We start from the raw sequence: 22,382 nt of genomic DNA on the forward strand, positions 1-22,382 counted from the left end.
TAATCATTGCCATGCAAATATTTAGAGATACTTGGTTCTTCTCTACCTGAGCCTAGCTAAACCAGTCTCAGTTTTGTTCCAGAGAACACTGTGTAACCAATGAGAGGTGTATTACCTTTTAACAGAAAAATGTGGAGAGATGGTGCCTTAGATGGTGCCTCTGCGTTTTAAAGCTGTAGTTCTTTTTTTAAAAATATAAATTTATTTATTTTAATTGGAAGCTAATTACAATATTATATTGGTTTTGCCATACATTGACATGAATCCGCCACGGGTGTACATGTGTTCCCCATCCTGAACCCCCCTCCCACCTCCCTCCCCATCCCATCCCTCTGGGTTATCCAGTGCACCAACCCCGAGCACCCTGTATCATGTATTGAACCTGGACTGGTGATTCATTTCACATATGATAATATACATGTTTCAATGCCATTCTCCCAAATCACCCCACCCTCGCCCTCTCCCACAGAGTCCAAAAGACTGTTCTATACATCTGTGTCTCTTTTGCAGTCTCGCATACAGGGTTATCGTTACCATCTTTCTAAATTCCATATGCATTAAAGCCTTAGTTCTTTTAAAGCCTGTGGAAAAGCCTTGTAGGAGACCTTTTTCTGGGTTTGGATATATTCTTCTTTTTATTTGAAAATAATTTTGGACTTAAGAAAAACTGCAAGAATAAGAAGAGTACAGAGAACACCTGTATTCTTCACCCAGATTTACCCATTGTTAACCTTTTACCCCATCTGTTAGCTGGCTAGTGTATATTTTTATTTTCTTTGTTTTGCAAATGTTTTGTTTTCTTTTGGTCATGTAATATGTTCTAAAGACCTTCAAAGCTAAAGAGGGTGTATAACATTTGCATTTCAAAACCCAGATCTGTCTTGGCCTTATTTGTGATTTCAGTAGAATTGAGGCAGCCTTTTATCTGGGATGAAAAATAAGATTGCAAATTTGTATAGTAGTGGAAGAATTCATGTGCTTTCTGGAAAAAGTACATGAGGTGAGGGGTGGAAGTTGTCAATCTGACTGTCTTCTGAAATTGTTGAGAGCGAAATCTGGGGAGGAATTATATTGGAGCTAAAGAAGATAAGTAGTATTTCTTGATTAAGTTCTGTCTGGGGAGCAGAGTTAATAACTTACTGGTCATTAACATACAGTTGAGAGAGAAGAACAGGGTGCTTAGACATATGTTGATAAAATTACTTAGGTTGGTGATTTTAGGGCTCAAGTCCAAACTATATTTTGATCAGTTAATCTACTTCTGGCTCCTCACTAGAGGAGATGTACAGAAGATGTACGGCTACCATTTCCTGTTAATCACGGTTCTTGGACCTGAACTCCTTTTTAAAGATCTAGAACTTAGTATGTAAGGATCTAAGACTGTTTTTCTGTGCTTTAGGACCTTTGGAATTTTCAGGCCTGGTTATCAAGAGCCTGAGACAGGATCATTTTTTAGAGTAAGAAGATGTAAAAGGATTTTATGATCACATAAATGAAAATGGAGGTCCCAAAGTTAATATAAACACTAAAGACTAGGCATATATACACAAATATTAATTATTGCCATGCAAATACTTAGAGGAAATTAAATGTCCTGTAATGGAATTGAGGTATTGGACTATCAGTTAAAATGTAGACTGTTCTTTTAATTCACTTCTACTGAGTTATATTTTACAAGCCATTAAACATTGTAACTCAGACTATCTGTCAACATGTAAAAATGCTTGAGACATAATTTGGAAAAATCAGAATATATATTTCCTGCACACTATGATTGTAACTAAAGCTATTTATATATATGAATAAGATGAATCATCATAAAAAAACTTAATTTACGAACTACTATACTATAGTAGTCGATATGCAGGTAATTTTTCCTGCTCTGTTACTTTTTATACTTTCAACAATGTTCTGTATTATTTGTGGTTGAAAATAAATTAACCACTTGAAAAAATAAGCTTTATTTTTTAGAGCAGTTTTAGGTGCATAGCAAAATTGATCAGAAGGTACAAATTCCCCATATACTCCCAAACCCTACCTGTGCATAGCTTCCCCTACTAGAGGGGTACATTTGTTACAGTTGATTAACTTTTAGTAAATCATCCTTAACACCCAGAGTTCATAGCCAGTTTTTAATTTTTTTAGTGAAGTTGTCTGAATTTTGAACATCTCATTGGGGTTTCTTGATCAGCAACACAGAAATCTGTAGGTAGGGAATCTGGAACTCTTACTATTTGACTCCTGCTAGAGACTGTGTAAAAATGGAAGCAATCGGAATTTTACTCTGGTTAATCCGCCCGAAAGTCCTCTGTCCTCATTTTACCTTTTACTCTTTTTATTTTCCTCTCACAGTTGGGGGACTGGGCTCTGCCTGTTTGGTTGTGACTGGGCAGTCCTGTCTGCAGTGTTACATCTGGAATTGTCTCCTTTCATCTCTCTCTAGGAAGTACATTTTCAGCTGAGCACCTCAAGCTTCAACTCCAAAAGGAATCCCTAAATGAGTTGAGAAAGGAGTGTACCGCGAAAAGGTAAGCGGAACACTGAGAATGGTTGTTAGGAGTGTTGAGTTTGAGGAGAGGATTTAGAAACGGAGTGTTTTTTAAGCTGCCAGTGTTTTTGCCAGTTACTACGCTCAGTGCCACTTTCATTTATTCAGCCCCTATTGTGTCAGGCACTGTGCTAGAGGCAGTTATGAGGGCGCCTAGTACGTAGTCGGAATCGGAAGCCTGAACGCTGTTCTTCTAGATTGCAGGGCGTCAGTACCATGACTTCATGTTTGAATCTCCTCCTCTTCCAGTCTTCGACATTTAGTGCAGCTTACAGTTTTTCTTTAGTAATTTCTTCAGTCTTTAGCTCACTTGCCTTACCTCAGCAGTTCTCAGATTCTCTAACATAAGTCTCTCCAGCTGTCCAGTTCATTCTCCATGTTGCTAGCAGACTTCTCCTAAAATACTATTTTACCATTATTTTTTTCTTTTCTTAAGAACAAGTTGTGATTATTTTCCTTCACTGTCAAATATAAAATGGTCCCCAGTGGCTCAGGGGTAAAGAATCTGCCTGCAATGCAGGAGGTGCGGGTTCGATCCCTGAGTCAGAAAGATCCCCTGGAGGAGGAAATGGCAACCCACTCCAGTATTCTTGCCTGGAGAATTCCATGGACAGGGGAGCCTGATGGGCTACAGTCCGTGGGGTCACAAGCAGTCAGACACGACCGACTGCACATGCACTTAGAACTGTAGCTGATTTCAGTTGCTCCATGACAGTCATTTAACAAATGCTAATAGTTTTCCCTTTATTTTTTGCAGCATATGCTTAACTTGTTGCCACCTCTGATCTTCTTCTCATCTTCACTCACTTTTACTGGAAAGTCATCCCATTGTGCATTTTTGTTTAAGAAATTTTAGCAATTAAGAAACCTGGAAAGAACCTTGGAGATCATCTAATCTAATCCTCTCAATTTGCAGATAGGGAGGCAAAACTGTGGAGGTTACTTTTTGTCTGGTTCACTAGGAAAGCAGAACTAGATGCCTTTAAGTCTTCAGCGCTCTTTGCATTGTACTGCTTTATGTTCCACTCTAACCTGCTGCATTTCCTAAATTACCTCCTTTTTAATTGTGGACACAGTTGAGCAGGTAATATGCGCTATGGATAATTTAGCTGTTAGTCATGTTTCTTAAATAGTGTAAGGGAAAAGCGGCATCATCTCATGCCACACCTTTTGGCTTTGTCCTTTTTATTCTTTTACTTTTGTAATATGACAGCAGGTTATTTTTTGAGGTAGTTGTGACATCTGTAGTTGTAAATGAAAGTAGAATGCTGTTTTGAGGAAACACCATATGGGTATTTCCTGCAAATTGGCCTCAGTTTAAATGAGATTTTGGTCAGTTTACTGAGCCTCTCTAAATCTTGTTTTCTTGTTTGTAAAATGGGTATAGTAATATCAACCGAATAAGTTGTCATTGATATGATAATTAAAGCCATTTGTAAAGCTCCTGGCATACAGTAGTAGGTGTCCAGTCAGTGATTATTTGTACGTTTTACATCTCTTTTCATGGTGCTGGATACATACAATAGGCCTCCTTATATAGTTAGGGTGATTGATGGTATATAGAGATAGGTCAGGACTCATGTTAGCTGTTATTCTTGCTTCTGCTTCTGAATTTCTGTGGCCCAGTGCAGATCATTTAATTTTTCTCTGTGTCAGTTAGTTGGAAATAACTGTTAGAAAGCAAGGAAACCTGTTTGTTTTTTGTTTTTTAACAAATGTGCTTTTTTCTTTCCTCATTAGAGAACTCTTTCTGAAGACTAATGCTCAGTTGACAATTCGTTGCAGGCAGTTACTATCTGAGCTTTCCTACATTTACCCTATTGATTTGGTAAGTTTCAGATTTTCTGGGGGAAAAAAAAATTTTTTAAGAGATTTCTATTTGAAATTTCCTCTCAAAGAAAACACCATTGCTCTAGTCTTAATCATATGCTCTGTTATTATTCATTCAGAAGCTAATATTTATTTAAAAAGTAGATTTAGAATTAGTTGGCATTAGGTTTCACTAGTTTATTTATTTTTTCTGTCTATTTAGTGGTGGAGTGAACTCATCTTCACCTGAAAGAATGCCAAATTATTTCTGGTTTCTTTAGGACTTTTTCTCTCAACCACATTATCATCTTCTACCTTATCTGAGACATGCATGCAGATACATACACATTGCTTTAAATATATAACTACTAATTAATTTATCTTTATTAGTATTACTTAAGATACCCCTGTGGTAGCTGTCAAGATGTTAAGTTTCTGTATTTGGTTTCTTAGAGTAAGTACAAATGTAAATTATTAGGATTCTTTTTTAGAGAATTAAATCTGCTAAATTTGGTGGTTTATTTTCTTTCTAATGCAAAGGGACTTAAAAGACTAATTCTCTGAGAGGAAAGCTAATAGGGTTTTAGATTACTCACAGACTTGTTAATTCTACTTAAAAATTCTCATTTATAGCTTTGAATTGGTCAAAGAATAGTTAGCTTTATGGTTAAAATTTTACATGACTTTTTGTTAGATATGTTTTTAAATGTATTATATAGAAAATTTAGAGTATATATCAAGATACAGATAATAATATAATAAATCATTATGTATTCAGCTTCAACAATTAGGGTAATATTTTATATCTGACAGTATTGTCTTTGAATTAACACCTAAATTTTTTAGATTTAGAGCTTCTTTGTTTATACATAAAATTCATTTCATTCTTTGGTTATATTCGCAGAATGAGCATAAAGATTACTTTGTATGTGGTGTCAAGTTGCCGAACTCTGAAGACTTCCAAGGTATTTTATTTCTTTTTCCTTCTAAAGATTTGGTATAAAATATGGGTGTGTTGCAAGGAAAAAGAGATATCTTGAAATGTTGGTTGCCTGTCCCTTCTTCCAGAAAAGTTTTGGAACCTTCTGTCCCTTCCCAATTGTAAGTATATAGCATCAGTTTCCCCAATGGAAGACTTAAGAGGATATTTGGTCTAATCATGGGGGGAAAATTGTTGAGCTTTCTATTTGAAAGTTAAAATAGTTTTTGAATGGGGTTTAAGAAAATCAGACAGTAGGCTTCTCAAGAATGCTAATAATATTCCTGTCCTTTTGGTTTGATTTTTCATGAAAAAATTGTGTTGGGAGCAAAGCTGTAAACCTTAGTATGCTCTGTTTATAAAGTTATATTTCTGCTGACATAAAATGTATTTGAAAATTAAATTTTGTGACATTCCCACTCCCATAGGTTAAACTTGTTATACTGTCATCTCTGTCCTCTTTAATTAAAAGAAATTTACATTAAAGATGTTACAAATAGCATTCACAGTAATAGCTGTATTTTAAAATATTTTTCCTAATCTCTTTACCAGTATGCCAGAGAAAAGAACTTACTTGACATTTGGGTAGAAAGATGACTTTTATTGTTAGCAGAGTGGGTTCTTTTCTCCTAATGTAAACAATGCTTTGAGGACTACTAAAAAGTTCTATAGATTATACCCAAAGCTAGCACATTAATCTATTTGGGAACAGGTTATTCCAGAATAGAGCATTACTAGTGCTTATTGGGACTTTCTTCCATTTCCCTGTAAAGAATCTGTTATTTGTGATCCTTTAACATTTAAGACTGCTTTAGTGTATTACTTTTTTGTCCTTTACAACAAGTAGTTGGGACATAATGTAAAAAGTGTTATAAATGAACCTGGCTAAGAAACAAAACTAGAATCAGGGACATAGAGAATAGGCTAGTGGTTGCCACGAGGGAAGGGATGGTAGAAGGTAGGAGCCGGAGTTTGGGATTAATAGATGCAAACTGATACATATAGAAACAACAAGGTCCCACTGTATAGGAAAGAGAACCATATTCAATATCCTTTGATAAACGATAATGGAAAAGAATACAAAAAAGAATGTGTGTGTGTGTGTGTGTATAGTTATATATATATATAACTGAGTCACTTTGCTGTACAGCAGAAATTAATACAGTGTTGTAAATTCAACTATTGAGGTGGTTTAGTTGCTAAATTGTGGCCGACTTTTGCAACCCCAGGGACTGTAGCCCACCAGGCTTCTCTGGGCATGGGATTTTTCAGGCAGGAATACTGGAATGGTTTGCCATTTCCTTCTGCAGGGTATCTTTCCGACCCAGGGATCCAGCCCAAGTCTCCTGCACTGCAGCAGATTCTTTACCGACTGAGCTACCATTAAACTATACTGCAACTAAAAAAAAAAATTTTTTTTTAATGATTAAAACAGGAATGGGAAGACCTGTATTTGAGTCCTGGTTCCCTTTCTAGAAACCATGTATTTTGGACCAATTCATCATCTAAGCTTTGAGTTGATCTTCTAATTGATAGTATGAACACAGTAGTTCATGTACTACGTACTTTACATGATTGTTAAGATTTTATTTAAGAGCAAGACATTTTGCCTTATCTTTAATCCTCCCAAAAACAAAATAACCCAGTAAGAAAGGTGGTATAATGTGTTAATGAGCTATTTAGTGACTTGCTCAAGACCACAAAACTAGGTAATGATCTTGCTAGGATTTGTCTGTTTTCCATTGTACAGTGTTCCCACTCATCTCTGTAAGTCATACACATGTGCTTTGGTGTTAATTTTAGGTCATGGTGTCTTGAAGTTCTTGATACATCTTTTTCCCCATTCTTTCTTTCATTCATTTATTTAATAAACCTAATAAGTACCTTGAGCCCTGGGCCAGGTTGTAGGAATACAGAATATTCTTTCTTTGAAAAAAATATCAACTGAGCACCTAAATGCCAGGCATGTGCTGCTTTGAGGATATGATGATGGAAAAAGCAAATATATTCTCTTCTTTCATAGAGCATACACGCTCTTAAAGGAGGTAAAAAATAAAGGCAATAAATAAGAAAAGAAGTATTTAACAAGTATTTAATAAAAGAGTATGCTATCTTAGAGAATAGGGAAACCTACTGTAGATAAAGTAATCAGAGAAGACCTCTCTGAGGAGAAATGTTTAACAGAAAATCTGAAGGCTGAAAGAAACCAGGCTTCCCTGGTGGCTCAGCTGGTAAAGAATCCGCCTGCCTTGCGGGTGACCTGGGTTCAATCCCTGGGTTGGGAAGATCCCCTGGAGAAGGGAATGCCTACCCACTCCAGTATTCTGGCCTGGAGAATTCCATGGACTATATAGTCTATAGGGTTGCAAAGAGTTATACACGACTGATTGACTTTCACTTCACCTACTACAGCTGGGGGAGAATTCCTAGAAGAGGGGGGCATTATGATTGAGGATTCTGAGGAATCAGCTTGATATATCTGAAAAAATTCAGGGTAAGGGGCATGGGAGAAGATACATGTATTCTGGGAAAATCATGTAATTTCTCACAGCGTAAGTCATGTATGGATGTGAGAGTTGGACTATAAAGAAAGCTGAGCACGGAAGAATTGATGCTTTTGAATTGTGGTGTTGGAGAAGACTCTTGAGAGTCCCTTGGACTGCAAGGAGATCCAACCAGTCCATCCTAAATGAGATCAGTCCTGGGTGTTCATTGGAAGGACTGATGTTGAAGCTGAAACTCCAATACTTTGGCCACCTAATGCGAAGAGCTGACTCATTTGAAAAGACCCTGATGCTGGGAAAGATTGAGGACAGGAGGAGAAGGGGATGACAGAGGATGAGATGGTTGGATGGCATCACAAACTCAATGGACATGAGTTTGGGTAGGCTCAGGGAGTTGGTGATGGACAGGGAGGCCTGGCACGCTGCAGTTCATGGGGTTGCAAAGAGTCAGACATGACTGAGCGACTGAACTGAACTGAACTGAATTTCTTCACCTGTAAAATGAGGTAATATTTACATCTTCAGTTCATTGTGATGATTGAATGAGATAGCATTTGAAAGAGCTTTTCCTATATAAGGCAGTCAATAAATGTAATTGGAATTAGTTGCCAGAGAGAGGAAGGAAGGACAGACCAGGGCAAACCTGTGTGGCTGGGGCAGAGTGAGAAAAGAGAAGAATTCCATCAGTAGATGTAGGAGAGTCAGCTAGGGTCTTGAGGCCACTGAAAGGAGTTCCTATTTTATTCTCAGTGGAGTGGGAAACCCTGAAGAGCTTCAAGAAGGGGGATGATATGAATTGATGTTTTTTAAAAGTCACTCTGGCTGCTACATATAGAATGATTTGAGAGGTGGCAACAGGAGAAGCCGGAGAAGGCAATGGCACACCACTCTGATACTCTTGCCTGGAAAATCCCATGAACGGAGGAGCCTGGTGGGCTGCAGTCCATGGGATCACTAAGAGTCGGACATGACTGAGTGACTTCACTTTCACTTTTCACTTTCATCTATTGGAGAAGGAAATGGCAACCCACTCCAGTGTTCTTGCCTGGAGAATCCCAGGAACATCGGAGCCTGGTGGGCTGCCCTCTATGGGGTCCCACCGAGTCGGACACGACTGAAGTGACTTAGCAGCAGTAGCAACAAGAGAAGCAGGGATACTACTGGTATTAGAGTATCACCTCAATTCATTCTGGGATGTTTCTTGATTCTATTTTTGTTTTCTGGAGTTAATTTATTTCCTAATTTTTCCCACCTTTTGTTCCCTATTCATCCAAGCTGAATACATTCCTTCTTTCCCTAAAAAAATTAGTTTATCTTTTAGTTTTAGTGCAGTTTTTACTGCTAAAAAAATGAAATGAAGTCAATGTTTAATTCTCCTCTAAGGCCCTGTTTATTTACCATAACTTGTAGGAATTGGTTTTAGAAGCACACATGGCAGTATTGGACTTTAAGACCTCACGTTCGCATTCTGCAAGGTACTTCCACGTACTTTGGAATTATCGAGTGCCTTGTGTGTCATTTATGGTGCCAGGTGCTGGGGTATGCAGAGGTGACCGAGGCACTTATCCTACCTCAGTGAAACTTCAGTCCACTTGAGGCTAACTTGTAATCAAGCCAATCAATAAATCTCTCTTGAATTTGTACTCTGTGTCAGGCACTTAGAAGTTTATACCAGGTATGTGGGACTTAAAGAAGTGGGAATAATCAGATCTACCAGGAGGGAATGAGGAAAGTCTTACAGAGAAGATGATACCTGAGGTATTTTTAAAGATAAAATAGTATTACCTTGTTGAAAGAAGGATGGGAAATTTTAGATTCAGTGAGTAGAAATATGCAACATGGAGCATCATACATGGCCACATCATACATGGCCATCATACATGCCACTAGCCAGTGGCAGAACTAAAGTCATCCCTGGTTGGCCTGATTTTAAGGCCCGTATTACTCCTGTCATGATGCAGTTTTCCTCCTTGTTTTGAATAATAACCTCTTCCAGACATCTAACAAGTTTTTAGTGTTCTGTAGCAGCTGCATGCTTAGTAAGACTCTAGTGATGGAAGTCTAAACTGGTATTCTGTTATATTCATGAAACTTTGCTGGGATAGACTTTACATTGCATGGCTTGATACTGTTTGGAAAACTCCTGCATAGTGGCCCAACATTTGTTGTGTTCTTCTTTCTAACTGGGTAAGTTTCTGTTAGGATATGGCAGAGAGACCTGGACACAAGTGGGGAAAGTTGTCCTGTGAAGGGTGTTCACTTGAGTTCCATTGACTGGGACATTTCTCATCTAAAAAAAGAAAAAAACTGTTTGTGTGTGTTTTTAAGTAATCTATAACACAAGAGCCTTTTGTGGTAATGAGACCCAGATTTCCTTCTGTGTCTGTATCCCTTTATGCAGGCATGATTTCTTGGAAAGGAGAGTCCATATGTCAAACACTGTCTCATTGAGAACGTGGAATGATTCCATAGATGCTGTGGCAATGATTAGAGTCTTAAATATTTTGTCCTGTCTGGATCAGTGGGTGCTTGGTTCCTTACCAAATCAACTGCCTCAGTGATTGGGAAGGCAGGATGGTAAGAGCTTTTAGATCACTTATTGTACTTGGATGCATTTGAATATTAATAGTTTGTCCAACTTGTAAGTCAAAGAGACATTTAAATTAATTTATAATGTTGTCATGGCCATTGTGAGTTTGTGGAATCTATTATCATAAAAATTACATAAAAGAGGCTAATGTAATTGTTCTGAGCATGCTTAAAATAGACTAGGCAAGACTAGGTTAGATATTTTAAATCCATTTTAAAACATTTAAAATTTTCAGCCTACAAGATTTTCAACTTGAAATGAATTTATCGGGATGTAAACCCATTGTAAACTGAGGAAGATCTGTAATGTAATGTGAATCAGATCCGCATTATTATCTTAATTAACCAAAATAAATGCATGTCTAAGTCTTTTCAACTTAAAAAAAAAGAAAAATTATATAAAAGATTTATTATCACAAAAATTACTACAGCCCCAAGTAAATGTAGCTACCTACAGTTAAAAAAACAAATAGGAAATACTTATTGTAAGGAAACTGCAGAATTTTGTTTTGTTTGTGAGCCCCTTAAAACATTATTTTAATCAGGGCTTTTTTCCTTTATCTGAGTCTTAACAGCTTATTCCTGTTCTTCCCTGAACCCTCCCATTCCCCCTCTAGCTTCTTTTCTCCAACAAGCCTGTCATCTGTGACCTCTTTAACCCACAGAGCAGCATAAGGAACACAAGCCTCTGCTCTGCATCAGGTGTTAGGGACGTCATTAATGGTTCCTGGAAAAGCACACCCCTGAGAGCCAGGTTTTGGCTTTGGCAGGTAAAAAGTCTTTTAGATCTTGGAATGCTGGAAACCTTAAACCTTTCAGTTTTTTTAGCTAAAGTGATTGGCAACAGAATGTGACATCTGAGGTTTCGTGGCCAGCAATAGCCATAATTAACCACATGAGCTCACGTTTTCCCACTGGAGAGTCAGTGGTCTTGGGGTGATGAAAGTGACTTCCCTACCAGGAGGTGGTTTTCCTTTCGAGGGTATTGGAGTATCCGTGGGCCCTGTAATGCCTCAGCCGTGGTCCTTTTAAAATGCTTTTTAATATAAAGCTTCAATATTGGAAATCCAACACCATGGTGTTTAACTGTGAGGCTGTGACTAAGCACTATGGCCTGGAATGGGAAGCAACCTAGGGTTTTTAATGGGTGAGTGGGGGGAGTCTTGTGGTAGAAATAATGGTGAGTGTGAATAACCAGAATCAAAGCTGGTTTCCAGTATTACCCAGTTTTCAGTTTTTGCTATTTCTCTTTGGTTTTTGCTATATGTATACAGGATTCTTTTAGAGATGCCCTTTTATGTTTAATTTAAGCAAAATTATTGAAAGGAGGTAATGTTAGAAGACCAATTTTTGTTCTTTTACTAGATATGTAGATGTAGTCCTTGAAATAGACAAATGTAATGCTTTAGTATTACCCTTTTAGTAATATGGAAAAATGGAGATGCTTGAGTGTTTAATATTGGTTAGGTTTTTTAAAACATTCATAGTTTGCATTTGACCTGTTTGGCAGGCTGAGGCCCTCTGATTTTTGGAAGTTTTCAAATCCTTTTCTGTAGATCACATAGAAAAGTAGAAGCTTAGTATAAAGCACACGTGTGTGTGGGTGCTCAGTCACTCAATCGTGTTCGACTCTGCAACCCCATGGACTCTCGCCCACCAGGCTCCTCTTTCCATGGAATTTTCCAGGCAAGAATACTGAAGCAGGTTGCCATTTTCCATTCTAGGGAATTGATCCCGATGCAGGGATCGAACCTGCCTCTCCTGCTTGCCAGACAGATTCTTTACCACTGCACCTCCTGGGAATCCCAAAGTACACAAAGAAAAATCCAAACTTAATGTAGTTTTATTCTTCATTACTTACTGAAAGTTTTCTTTTTCTTCTTCTTTTTGTCTCCCTTCAAAAGAGGATTCTTAAAGACCAAGTCCTTGTACTAATAGGAATATTTTCAATTTAATAAGCCCTATTCTTAAAGAAAACAGGAGGTGGGATTCAGCAGCCTCTTTCATGGAATTCTTTGTCCCAGCTGTGATTCCAGGGATAGATACTTGAATGGGCTGGGGTGTAGGTACAATTCTCTTACTCCCGCATTCATAGTTTTTACTTATATGGCTTTAACTAACTCACTTATACCACTTGAATCTTATTTTTCTCATTTCTAAATTAGTAGCATCAGATTCAGTGATTTCTAAGGCTTTTCCCAGCTCTGGTATTATATGATGATTAAATTATATTGTGATGAATTTACAGTATAATATAATTTTAGTCTCTATGGTAGTCTGATATGCATATTTCAACAGAAGTAAAGTATTGTAGTACTCAAGGTACTTGAGTGGGACTGAACTAGGAGCACATGGTCTCTAAAAATAGTTAGGCATGTCCAATAGTCAGTTGAAAGGAATGCTGTTTGATTTTTTTTTTCATCAATTTGATTTGAGAGAACATGTCACCAAAGATTCACAGACTTTTCATGTGTTTTTTGCTCTTATTAGAAAAGAGTGAAGAAACTAAAATAATAAACATGTGTCATATGCTTCTAGACTCCCAAGTTAGAAAAATTGTTATGTATTCCACAGTAACGTTCTGCAACAGTATGGTAGAGTGCTTAAAGACAAAGGCCTTGGTGTCAGGTCAACTGCTATACTCACTGTATTAGTTTGAACTGGTTCCTTAACTTCTTGAACCTTATTTATTCATCTGTAAATTGAATGAAATAGCATATAAAACATGCCCAGTTTATTAATTTTTGATGAATGAGTGACTGCCAGAAATAGAGCACCATGGTCAATTCCTGGCAGGAAGAAAAAAAAGTATACAATAAAAGTTACCTATTTTTACAGTATGATCAAAGAATCTGTTTTGGTAGTCAAGTGTGGAGAATGTACTGAGTGGTATATGGCAATAGTGGCTTTCCTATACAGTAAGAAGATAGTGCTTAGATAACCAGGTTTAAATATAAAAGAAGAAAAAAATAAATATAAAAGAAGAACGTGGGAAATATTACTAACAATTGAAGTTAAAGTTACTTTTAGAAATCAGGAAATACTCAAGCCAAGGTCATCTCAATCATTTTAGCCTTTCTGTAGCCAGAAGTATTCCAGATATGTGTTAAATCTGTGTGTGTGTGTGTGAGAGAGAGAGAGACAAAGAGAGAACTTTTTAAAGTATTTTAAGAATATCATATACCAAGTAGTTACTTTTTTTTCTCCCTTGGGGCAAGCTTAAAACTTCTTATTGTATTATTCTCAGTTCTGAATACTTGAATGATTATCACTTCATAGGCAGTAGCAGAAATCTAGATGTTGAGTTAAAAAATCTGTGACTTCTTACAAGATATGTACTGTAGGATACATGTATTCTTTTTCCAACACTTACTTCCACCGAAATTGCATCAGTAGGACGTATTAATATATGAACAGTCTGGTTTTTTTACCTTTTACAATTTAAAACACTTTTTTTCACTATCCTATCTCAAACATCACTGACTTGTTTAAACAATGCTCTCTTTTTGAATATTGAGAATGTACCCTGTAAGGATGTGCTATGCTATTTCACTTCACCTTAGAATTAATAGTGTTGTACAATAGTATTACAGTATGACTATTTTGCTTAGTAAAGACGTTAATGAATAAAATGTATGATGTTTATATAGTATGCAATGTTTAAATCTCGGAAACTAATTTTCACATTGTATAATAGACTCAAGTATTATTTTTGGCATTAAAAATGCTGGGAAAGAAAGTAATGAAGACTTGACTGTACGAAGAACTCTTAAGATTATATATCAAATGTTAATCTCACCACATTAATTATTGGGAAATAGTTTTAAATATAGTAGATGAAATTTCAAATCTTATTAATATATTTAGATGTGTGTAAAACCATAATTTATATAGATGAATAATATTTTATCAATTATTTCTTATAAAATCTCTCTTGAAAGTGATTCGTTATGATCTCATGGCTTCATTTATGGAGTAAATTGCTGTTTTCTGTTTCTCTGTTTTTGAATTAACAGCAAAAGATGATGGGAGCATTGCTGTTGCCCTTGGTTATACTGCACATTTGGTATCCATGATCTCCTTTTTCCTACAAGTGCCCCTCAGATATCCTGTAATTCATAAGGGGTCTAGATCAACAATCAAAGATAATATTAATGACAAGCTGACTGAAAAGGAGAGAGAGTAAGTATCCTTTTACAATATACTTTTAACATTGGGCCAGTATGAAGCATCGGGTGTATTAACAATATAAAAGGTGACCTAGATTGTGGTAATTTTTGTATATCCTTTGTGTAGTGCTCCATTTCTTTTAAATAAAATGTAGGCAGAATTGCTGCTGCTGCTGCTAAGTCACTTCAGTTGTGTCTGACTCTGCCTATAATCCCATAGACAGGAGCCTGGGGGCTATAGTCCACAGGTTGCAAAGAGTTGGACACAGCTGAGCGACATGCATGCAATAGTGGCCTTACAGAAAGCATTATGAAGTATTCCCTCTCTTCTTCTTTCTTGGAAGAGTTTGAGGTTTGCTGTTAATTTTTCTTTTAAATGTTTGTTAGAATTTACCAGTGGAGCCATGTGATTTTGTACTTTTCTTTGTTGGGAGGTTTTTGATTAGTGATTCAATTATAGGTCTGTTCATATTTTTTATATATTCTTGACTCAATTTAGGTAATTTGTGTTTCCAAGAACAATACCATTTCATCTAGGTTATGAATTTGTTGGTGATAGTAGTTCATAGTATTATTATATAATCCTTTTCATTTCTGTAAGCTCTTTAATGATGTCTGTTTTCATTTATGATTTTAGCTGTTTGTGTCTTTTTTATTTTCTTATTGATGTAAAAAACTTACCTAGAATAAGAAGAATTGATGGATCTTTTCAAAGAACTCACTTTTTATTTTGTTGATTTTATTATTTTTGTATTCTCTTTTATCTCCACTCTAATCTTTATTATTTCCTTCATTCTGCTAGCTTTGGGTTTCATTTTCTGTTACTTAGATGTAAAGTTAGGTTACTGATATGAGAGCTTTCTTTTTTAGTGTCAGTGTTTTATATCTTTAAACTTCTACTTCCATAATAAATTGTGGCATGTTACATTTTTATTTTCATTCATCTCAAAGTATTTTCTAATTCCCCATGTGATTTCTTCAGTTAACCCATTGGTTGTTTTAAAAGGGTTTGGTTTTCACATTTGTGAATTTTCTAGTTTTCCTTCTGTTATTGAACTCTAATTCCATTGTAATGGAGAAATAGATAGTTTGTATGAGTTCAGTATGTTTAAATTTATTAAGACTTGTTTTGTTGCCTAATATATGGTCTGTCCTAGAGAATGTTGCACATGCATTTGAGAAGAAAATATCTTCTGTTGTTAGATGTAATGTTCTACATATATGTTAGGTTTAGTTCGTTTATAGTGTTGTCAAGTCTTAGATGTCCTTATTGATGTTCTGTCTAGATATGCTGTCCATTATTGAAAATGGAGTGTTAAACTCTCCAACTATATTACTGTAGGACTATTTCTCCTTCAGTTCTGTCAATGTTTGCTTCTTTTATTTGGGGGCTCTGTCATTTGGTGCATATGTTTTGAGATACTATTTCTTGATGAACTGACCCTTTTATCATTATATAATGAACTTTTTTGCCTCTTGAAACAAGTTTGACCTAAAAACTATTTTGCCTGATATTAGCATGACCTCTCAGCTCTCTTTTGGTTACTGTATTTGGGAATATCTTTCCCATCTTTTTACTTTGAACCTATTTGTGTCTTTGGATCTAAAATGAGTCTCATAGGCAGTATATAGTGGATCATTTTATTTTAACTCCTTTCTGCAGATCTTTGCCTTTTGATTGGAAAGTTTCATTTACTTCTATTTAACATAATTTGTGGTATAAAAGGACTTCCTTCTGCCATTCCCCCTCCCCACCATATTTCTTAGACCTTTTTTTGTGCCTCATTTTCCTCCATTACTGCCTTTTCTTTTCTTAATTGATTTTCTGTAGTGTACCATTTTGATTCCTGTCTCATTTCTTTTTCAGTGTATTTAAGATATTTTCTTATTGGTGACTCTGGGATTATAGTTAACATTCTATAACAGTCTACTTTGAAATACTAGCCACTTAGCTTCATTAGTATGTACAGACTCTGCTCCTCTATGCCTGTCTCCCCACCTTCAGGCTCTTACTGTCACTGATGACATCTTGATGCACTGTGTGCCCACACTGCTGTCTTTTTAGTTTACCTGTGTAGTTATCTTCCCTGGAGACCTTCGTTTCTTTGTTCAGGAACTGTGTAGTGTCCTTTCATTTCAACCAGAAGGCCTTAGCCTTCACTTCTTACAGTAAGCGGGTTAGCCAGAGGTGAAAGCCTAGGGTCTTCTCAGGTCTTTTCTGAACATGCATTCTGTTCTGAGCATGTATACAATGTCCTTTGTATTTAAAAATTTTTTATTTAATTATTTAGTTTTTATTTTGTATTGGAGTGTTGGTTAGCAATAGTGTGTTAGTTTCATGTGCACAGCAAAGTGATTCAGTTAAACATATACATGTATCTATTCTTTTTCTATTTAGGTTATTACAGAATACTGAACAGATATACCTACAGAATACAGTAGGTCCTTGTTGGTTATCTGTTTTAAAAATAGCAGTGTATACATGTCATTCTCAAACTCCTAATCTGTCCCTCCCCTGACCCTTCACCCCTGGTAACCATAAGTCTACTCTCTGTGAGTCTGTTTCTGTTTTGTAAATAAGTTCATTTGTATCATTCTTTCAGTTCAGTTCAGTTCAGTTCAGTTCAGTCACTCAGCCCTGTCTGACTCTTTGCAACCCCATGAATCGCAGCACACCAGGCCTCCCTGTCCATCACCAACTCCTGGAGTTCACTCAGACTTATGTCCATCAAGTTAGTGATGCCATCCAGCCATCTCATCCTCTGGCGTCCCCTTCTCCTCCTGCCCCCAATCCCTCCCAGCATCAGAGTCTTTTCCAATGAGTCAGCTCTTCGCATGAGGTGGCCAAAGTATTGGAGTTTCAGTTTTAGCATCAGTCCTTCCAATGAACACCCAGGACGGATCTCCTTTAGGATGGACTGGTTGTACTTCCTTGCAGTCCAAGGGACTCTCAAGAGTCTTCTCCAACGCCACAGTTCATTCTTTAAGATTCTTCATATTAGCTATATCATAAGATACTTGTCTTTGTTTGACTAACATCACTTAGTATAGTAATCTTCATGTCCATCCATGTTGCTGCAAATGGCATTATTTTGTTCTTTTTTATGGCTGAGTAATAGTCCGTTGTATATATGTACTATATTTTCTTTATCCGTTCATCTGTCAGTGGATATTTAGGTTGCATCTATATCTTGGCTATGGTGAGCAGTGATGTGATGAGCACTGCAGTGCATATATCTTTTCAAGCCATGTTTTTCTCTGGATATATGTTCAGGAGTGGGATTGCTGAATCATACAGCAATTCTGTTTCGGTTTTCTGAAGAATCTCCCTACTGCTTTGCCCAGTGGCTACACCCACTTACATTCCCACCATAACTTCCGATTCCACAGTGTGTGGGGATACTTTTGAATACACTAATTTCTGAAAGAAGTTCTCCCCAGCTGTTCCTCCCAGACTAGACATTCTGTTGTGTGTCTCAGCCTTAATCTTTTGCCTAAGGAAGTAGTTAGGTTTGTTTGTTTGCCTTACTTCTTGAACATTGTCCTGTTTTTACTCTCTGAGTGAGTTCTGACTAGGCAAAACAAAGGCAGGTGCCTTGCATTCATCCTTCAGGTTGCCCCCAGACAAGTTAGGACAAACCAACACAAATTTTTTACGGTGCTGGTAAAAAAAATAAGATCTGCTCTGCTCCCTTAAGAACCAGGAGTCAGGGCCTCACCCTGGCAGTCTGCTGTCTGTAGGACCACTGCTGAGCTGGAGAGGAGGTGAGGGACAGGATAAGTAAAAATACTGCAAAGTGTTCCTTCTGATTTTGAGTTTGCTTTTTCTTGATTGATTGTTCAGCCAGTTGTGAACCTTTGATGGACAGTTTTTGCTTGATTTTCTTTTTTTCAGTGTTTCTCTGTAGGGACAAGTCCTTTGATCTACTTACTCTACCATTTTTGCTGATACCATTCCATTTGTTCATGTAATGATGAAAAATACTACTTATAAGGGATGAAGGGATCCCCTAGGTGGTTTTAAGAGGAGAGAATACCATAACCAGATATAGATATGTCTTTCACAAAGATAACCTTGTAGTTTTGTGCAGAATGCCCACCTCTCCCAACTTTCTCTTGGCTCCATATTAATAAAATTAAGTATCTCTCCAGATTTTTATCAAATTTGCTCATGATGATCTGCCTTAAAATAATAGTTATGTAGGAAATTACTTTGGGAGCTTGAAGGAGGGGTACTCCTCAGAATCATAAATACTGTCTCTCCAGATCATCTGTGCACGTTAATTTGTGAAAGGAGCAGCTCTACATGTGGGCACTCCATGTAGTGTATGCTCCAGTGTGAGTAGTCGTGATGATTTGCTTATTGACTGATTGATTTTCCTAAGCAGTCTGGGAAGGCCAGTTAGATTTAGGTGATTACATTGCTCTTTTTTTTTTCTCCTTTGGCAGCCAGGAAAACCACAAGAATTGCTTTTTAGTGAATGAATTTTATATTCTACCTCTTTCTTCCCCATTTTACTGAAACAAAAAAATGTATTTTATTGATTCTAATGTAAGTACTTTTGACATCTTACTAATATTGCTAAAAATGAGATACATCTTCCAGTTAATGGCATGATAAATATGGTGTTTTATCATATAAAAAAATAAAAAATGATATTTTTATCTTTTCTTAGTGGTACATAAGTTAATAATTCAGTTCACAGTTGAAGCAGTCTTATATTTTATGAACTGTCAAATATTTCCTCTGGGGCAGTAAAGCACCTCAGATCCTTTTTGGAACAGCATCGATGTGTAAATATATCTCTAAATACAAATGCATTTATTAATTATGGTTGTTGATTAAATCAACCTCTCAGTTATTAGCCTGGATCACTGAAAGAGTGTGTCGATTTTGATGTGAACTTTTCCAGGGTATTAGGTAGAATCAGGTCTTCATGAGAAAATAGGAATTAAATGATTCATTGGACAAATTATATTTAATGTAATAGGCCTAGGAATCCTCAGCTTCTGTCCTCTCTGATTACCGGTTTCCTCTGGCTATGGGCATGTGATACGTTAGGGTTGAGAGTCCTGTTTAGCTAGTTTTGCTAAACTAGGTTTTTTCCCTTTGTCTGGTCTGTTGGAAGCCCAGGTCTGGACTGACGCCTTGCCCAAGCCATTACTGATGCACCTGCACACTGTAAAGGGAAACCCTGCAATCTTTGCTGCATTTCATTTTGAGGCTCAGACCACAAAACACAAAGGAATGTAGCCAGAGTCCAGCTGCAATGTTCCTTTACCCCTTATTTCTTTTTTCACTGAGGACCGAAAAGTAGATTTTAAAGTGATTTTTGAAATGTGTTGGTCATTGTTATTTCTCTCCTATTACCTAATATTAGGTAATACATTCACAATAGAGCAGTGAAACAGTCATTGACTAGGACATAGCTGGTCAGAGCCTTTGGCTTTTTCAAGTCCTCAAAAGATGTCTGACATTTTTTTGTTTTATTCTCAGAAGGAGAAATAGGGAGTGGTGTAAATTGGCAGGCACTTTTGAAACTTCCTGGCCTCTCCACCACAAGGTTTTACAGATCTCTAAGAGCTGGTCAGCTCTTTTCCTCTAGTGGAATTATTGAAACTGAGAGAAATGTTAGTGCTGCCTTTCCCATTTCGTGAATATTTTTGTGCTTATGTTTATTCCAATGGAAGATCTTGACTAAAAGGCCAGGAGTTGCCTTTTTTACCTGATTGATTCTGATTTCTTTTAAAAACAAAAAATTCTAGAGTACAAAGAAATTGTGATATATCCAAAATCAGATATTCATGGGCTCAGACCATAGTCACTGCATATGGATCTCCTGCTCATGAGAGAAGGAATAGTCTGTTTTAATGATCTACCACCTTTTTTGTGAGTGGGTGCATGTGGCGATCGTGCATACTTATCTATAAAGGAACTGGCTGGACAGGTCCCCAAGTCTGTGACTTGAGCCGCTTGTAGCGACCTGGCCATGTCTGGATGTTTATGGATGTTTATCTTCCCCTTCAGCATAACCGAGTTGCCTTTTTTTCAGAGGGGAAGGGACAAAGGAATTTGCAAGTGGCAGTGATCAGACTGATTCCTGTCTCTGTATTCCTATAGCCTCTCTCTTGACCTGGTAACACTGACCTGTTAATAAATGAATGTGAATTTTTTCTAGTGGCATCTCCTTGAAACCGTTAAAATACTTTGAATGTTATTTGCATAAGTAGCAAATTCTCCATAGCAATAGTGACTGGCCCTTGGGATTTCATTGGCATGTATTGAAGACATAAATGTTTTCACGCTGCTGTAATTTTCAGACAGCTGTAATTCTGACTCCTCATTTCTGTTTTTACCTGCTTGGTGCTGCTGCTGCTGCTGTTAAATAGCTTCAGTCGTGTCCGACTCTGTGCGACCCATAGACGGCAGCCCACCAGGCTTCCTGTCCCTGGGATTCTCCAAGCAAGAACACTGGAGTGGGTTGCCATTTGACTTTGCTTGCTTAATGCATACTTAAACACCTGTGGACACATCTTACATTAAAAATTCTTTCCTATAAACACTTTCAGCTTCTGTTTGCTAATCAAGCTGTTCTAATGTGAAGAGTTCAGAAGTGGTCACCGTTTCCACTAAATTGCCATGTTTGCTTTCATGGCGTCCAATTAAATCGGATGGCCTCCTTCCAGAAGTGGGAGATTTTCACATCATGCTTAGGCTTAAATGCTGTGGCTTTAATTTTCAACTCTTCTTCTGTTTATCCTATAAATTAGAACACTCTTTGTAACCTTTCATCTTCATTTTATTATAGGTTGTTGTTCAGATGCTGGCATTTAAAGTACTCAGGAACTCAGACCTCAGATCTTTAAATTGAACAATGATTGTTACGACTTGAGGCAGTGGGTAAACCAAATGCTGTGGTTTTCTATTTTTTTCTTGTTGTGCAACTTAGAAGTATAATCAAATAAATATTTTTCAGGGTGACTAATATAACTGAAATGAATAGAATTATTAGTTCTTTCAGGTGTTCCACTTGATTACAGGAATGTGACCTAAGTTGAAAAATTGCCGTTCGTGTGAAAGCTTTCCCAAATGTCTTCGGTCCAGCTCCACTGTAACTACCTAAGGGTATACCGTAAAACAGAAATAGAAGGGGAAAAGTGTTTCTGTACCTGCTGAATTGTAGACATTGTGTTTTAGAACCAGACAAAATATTCCTAGATCGTATGATTCAACCCTTCATTTCACAAATGAAGGTTGAACAATGAAGTAAGGTCATATAAGAAGTTAACTAAGCCTTCACTTTAATCTGTTCCACTGAGGAAATGAAGCCCAAGAGATGGTGTACCAGTTGTAAGTGAAGTATTTTTAAGCAAACATTTTTCGGAGATGGAAGGGCTTCCCCGGTGGCTCAGTGGTAAAGAATCCTCCTGCCAGTGCAGGAGACGTGGGTTCGCTCCCCAGGTTGGGAAGATCCCCTGGAGAAGGAAATGATAACCCACTCCAGTATTCTTGCCTGGGAAATCCCATGGACAGAGGAACTGGCAGGCTGTAGTCTGTGAAGTTGCAAAAGAGTTGGACATAACTTAGTGACTAAACAGCAAGACAAAGGAGATGGAAGAAGTGTATTTATCAAAAAGGGGCTATACATGAGACTGAAATACCCCTTTCCTTTTTAGGGAAAGCTCACTGGTGAAAAATGCCTTGATGTAAATTCCTGTATATTATGTGGAGTTCCCATGTTAAGTTCTTATTGAAAACATTAATTATTTAAATCTTATTTATC

At 37.1% G+C, this 22,382-nt stretch overlaps 1 protein-coding gene across 5 annotated transcripts in view; it reads left to right on the forward strand.

Moving 5' to 3' along the window:
• Positions 1 to 22,382, forward strand: part of UVRAG (UV radiation resistance associated) — a 328,758-nt gene that overhangs the window by 187,694 nt on the left and 118,682 nt on the right. For all 5 annotated transcript variants that reach the window (XM_015474813.3, XM_059874961.1, NM_001193026.1 and 2 more), the window contains 4 exons: positions 2,444 to 2,528; positions 4,289 to 4,376; positions 5,262 to 5,322; positions 14,446 to 14,611. In XM_015474813.3, the coding sequence (XP_015330299.1) occupies positions 2,444 to 2,528; positions 4,289 to 4,376; positions 5,262 to 5,322; positions 14,446 to 14,611 (400 nt within the window). The remainder of the gene's footprint in view (positions 1 to 2,443; positions 2,529 to 4,288; positions 4,377 to 5,261; positions 5,323 to 14,445; positions 14,612 to 22,382) is intronic.

This window comes from Bos taurus, chromosome 15 (genome assembly GCF_002263795.3).
Source record: "Bos taurus isolate L1 Dominette 01449 registration number 42190680 breed Hereford chromosome 15, ARS-UCD2.0, whole genome shotgun sequence".
Taxonomy (NCBI): domain Eukaryota; kingdom Metazoa; phylum Chordata; class Mammalia; order Artiodactyla; family Bovidae; genus Bos; species Bos taurus.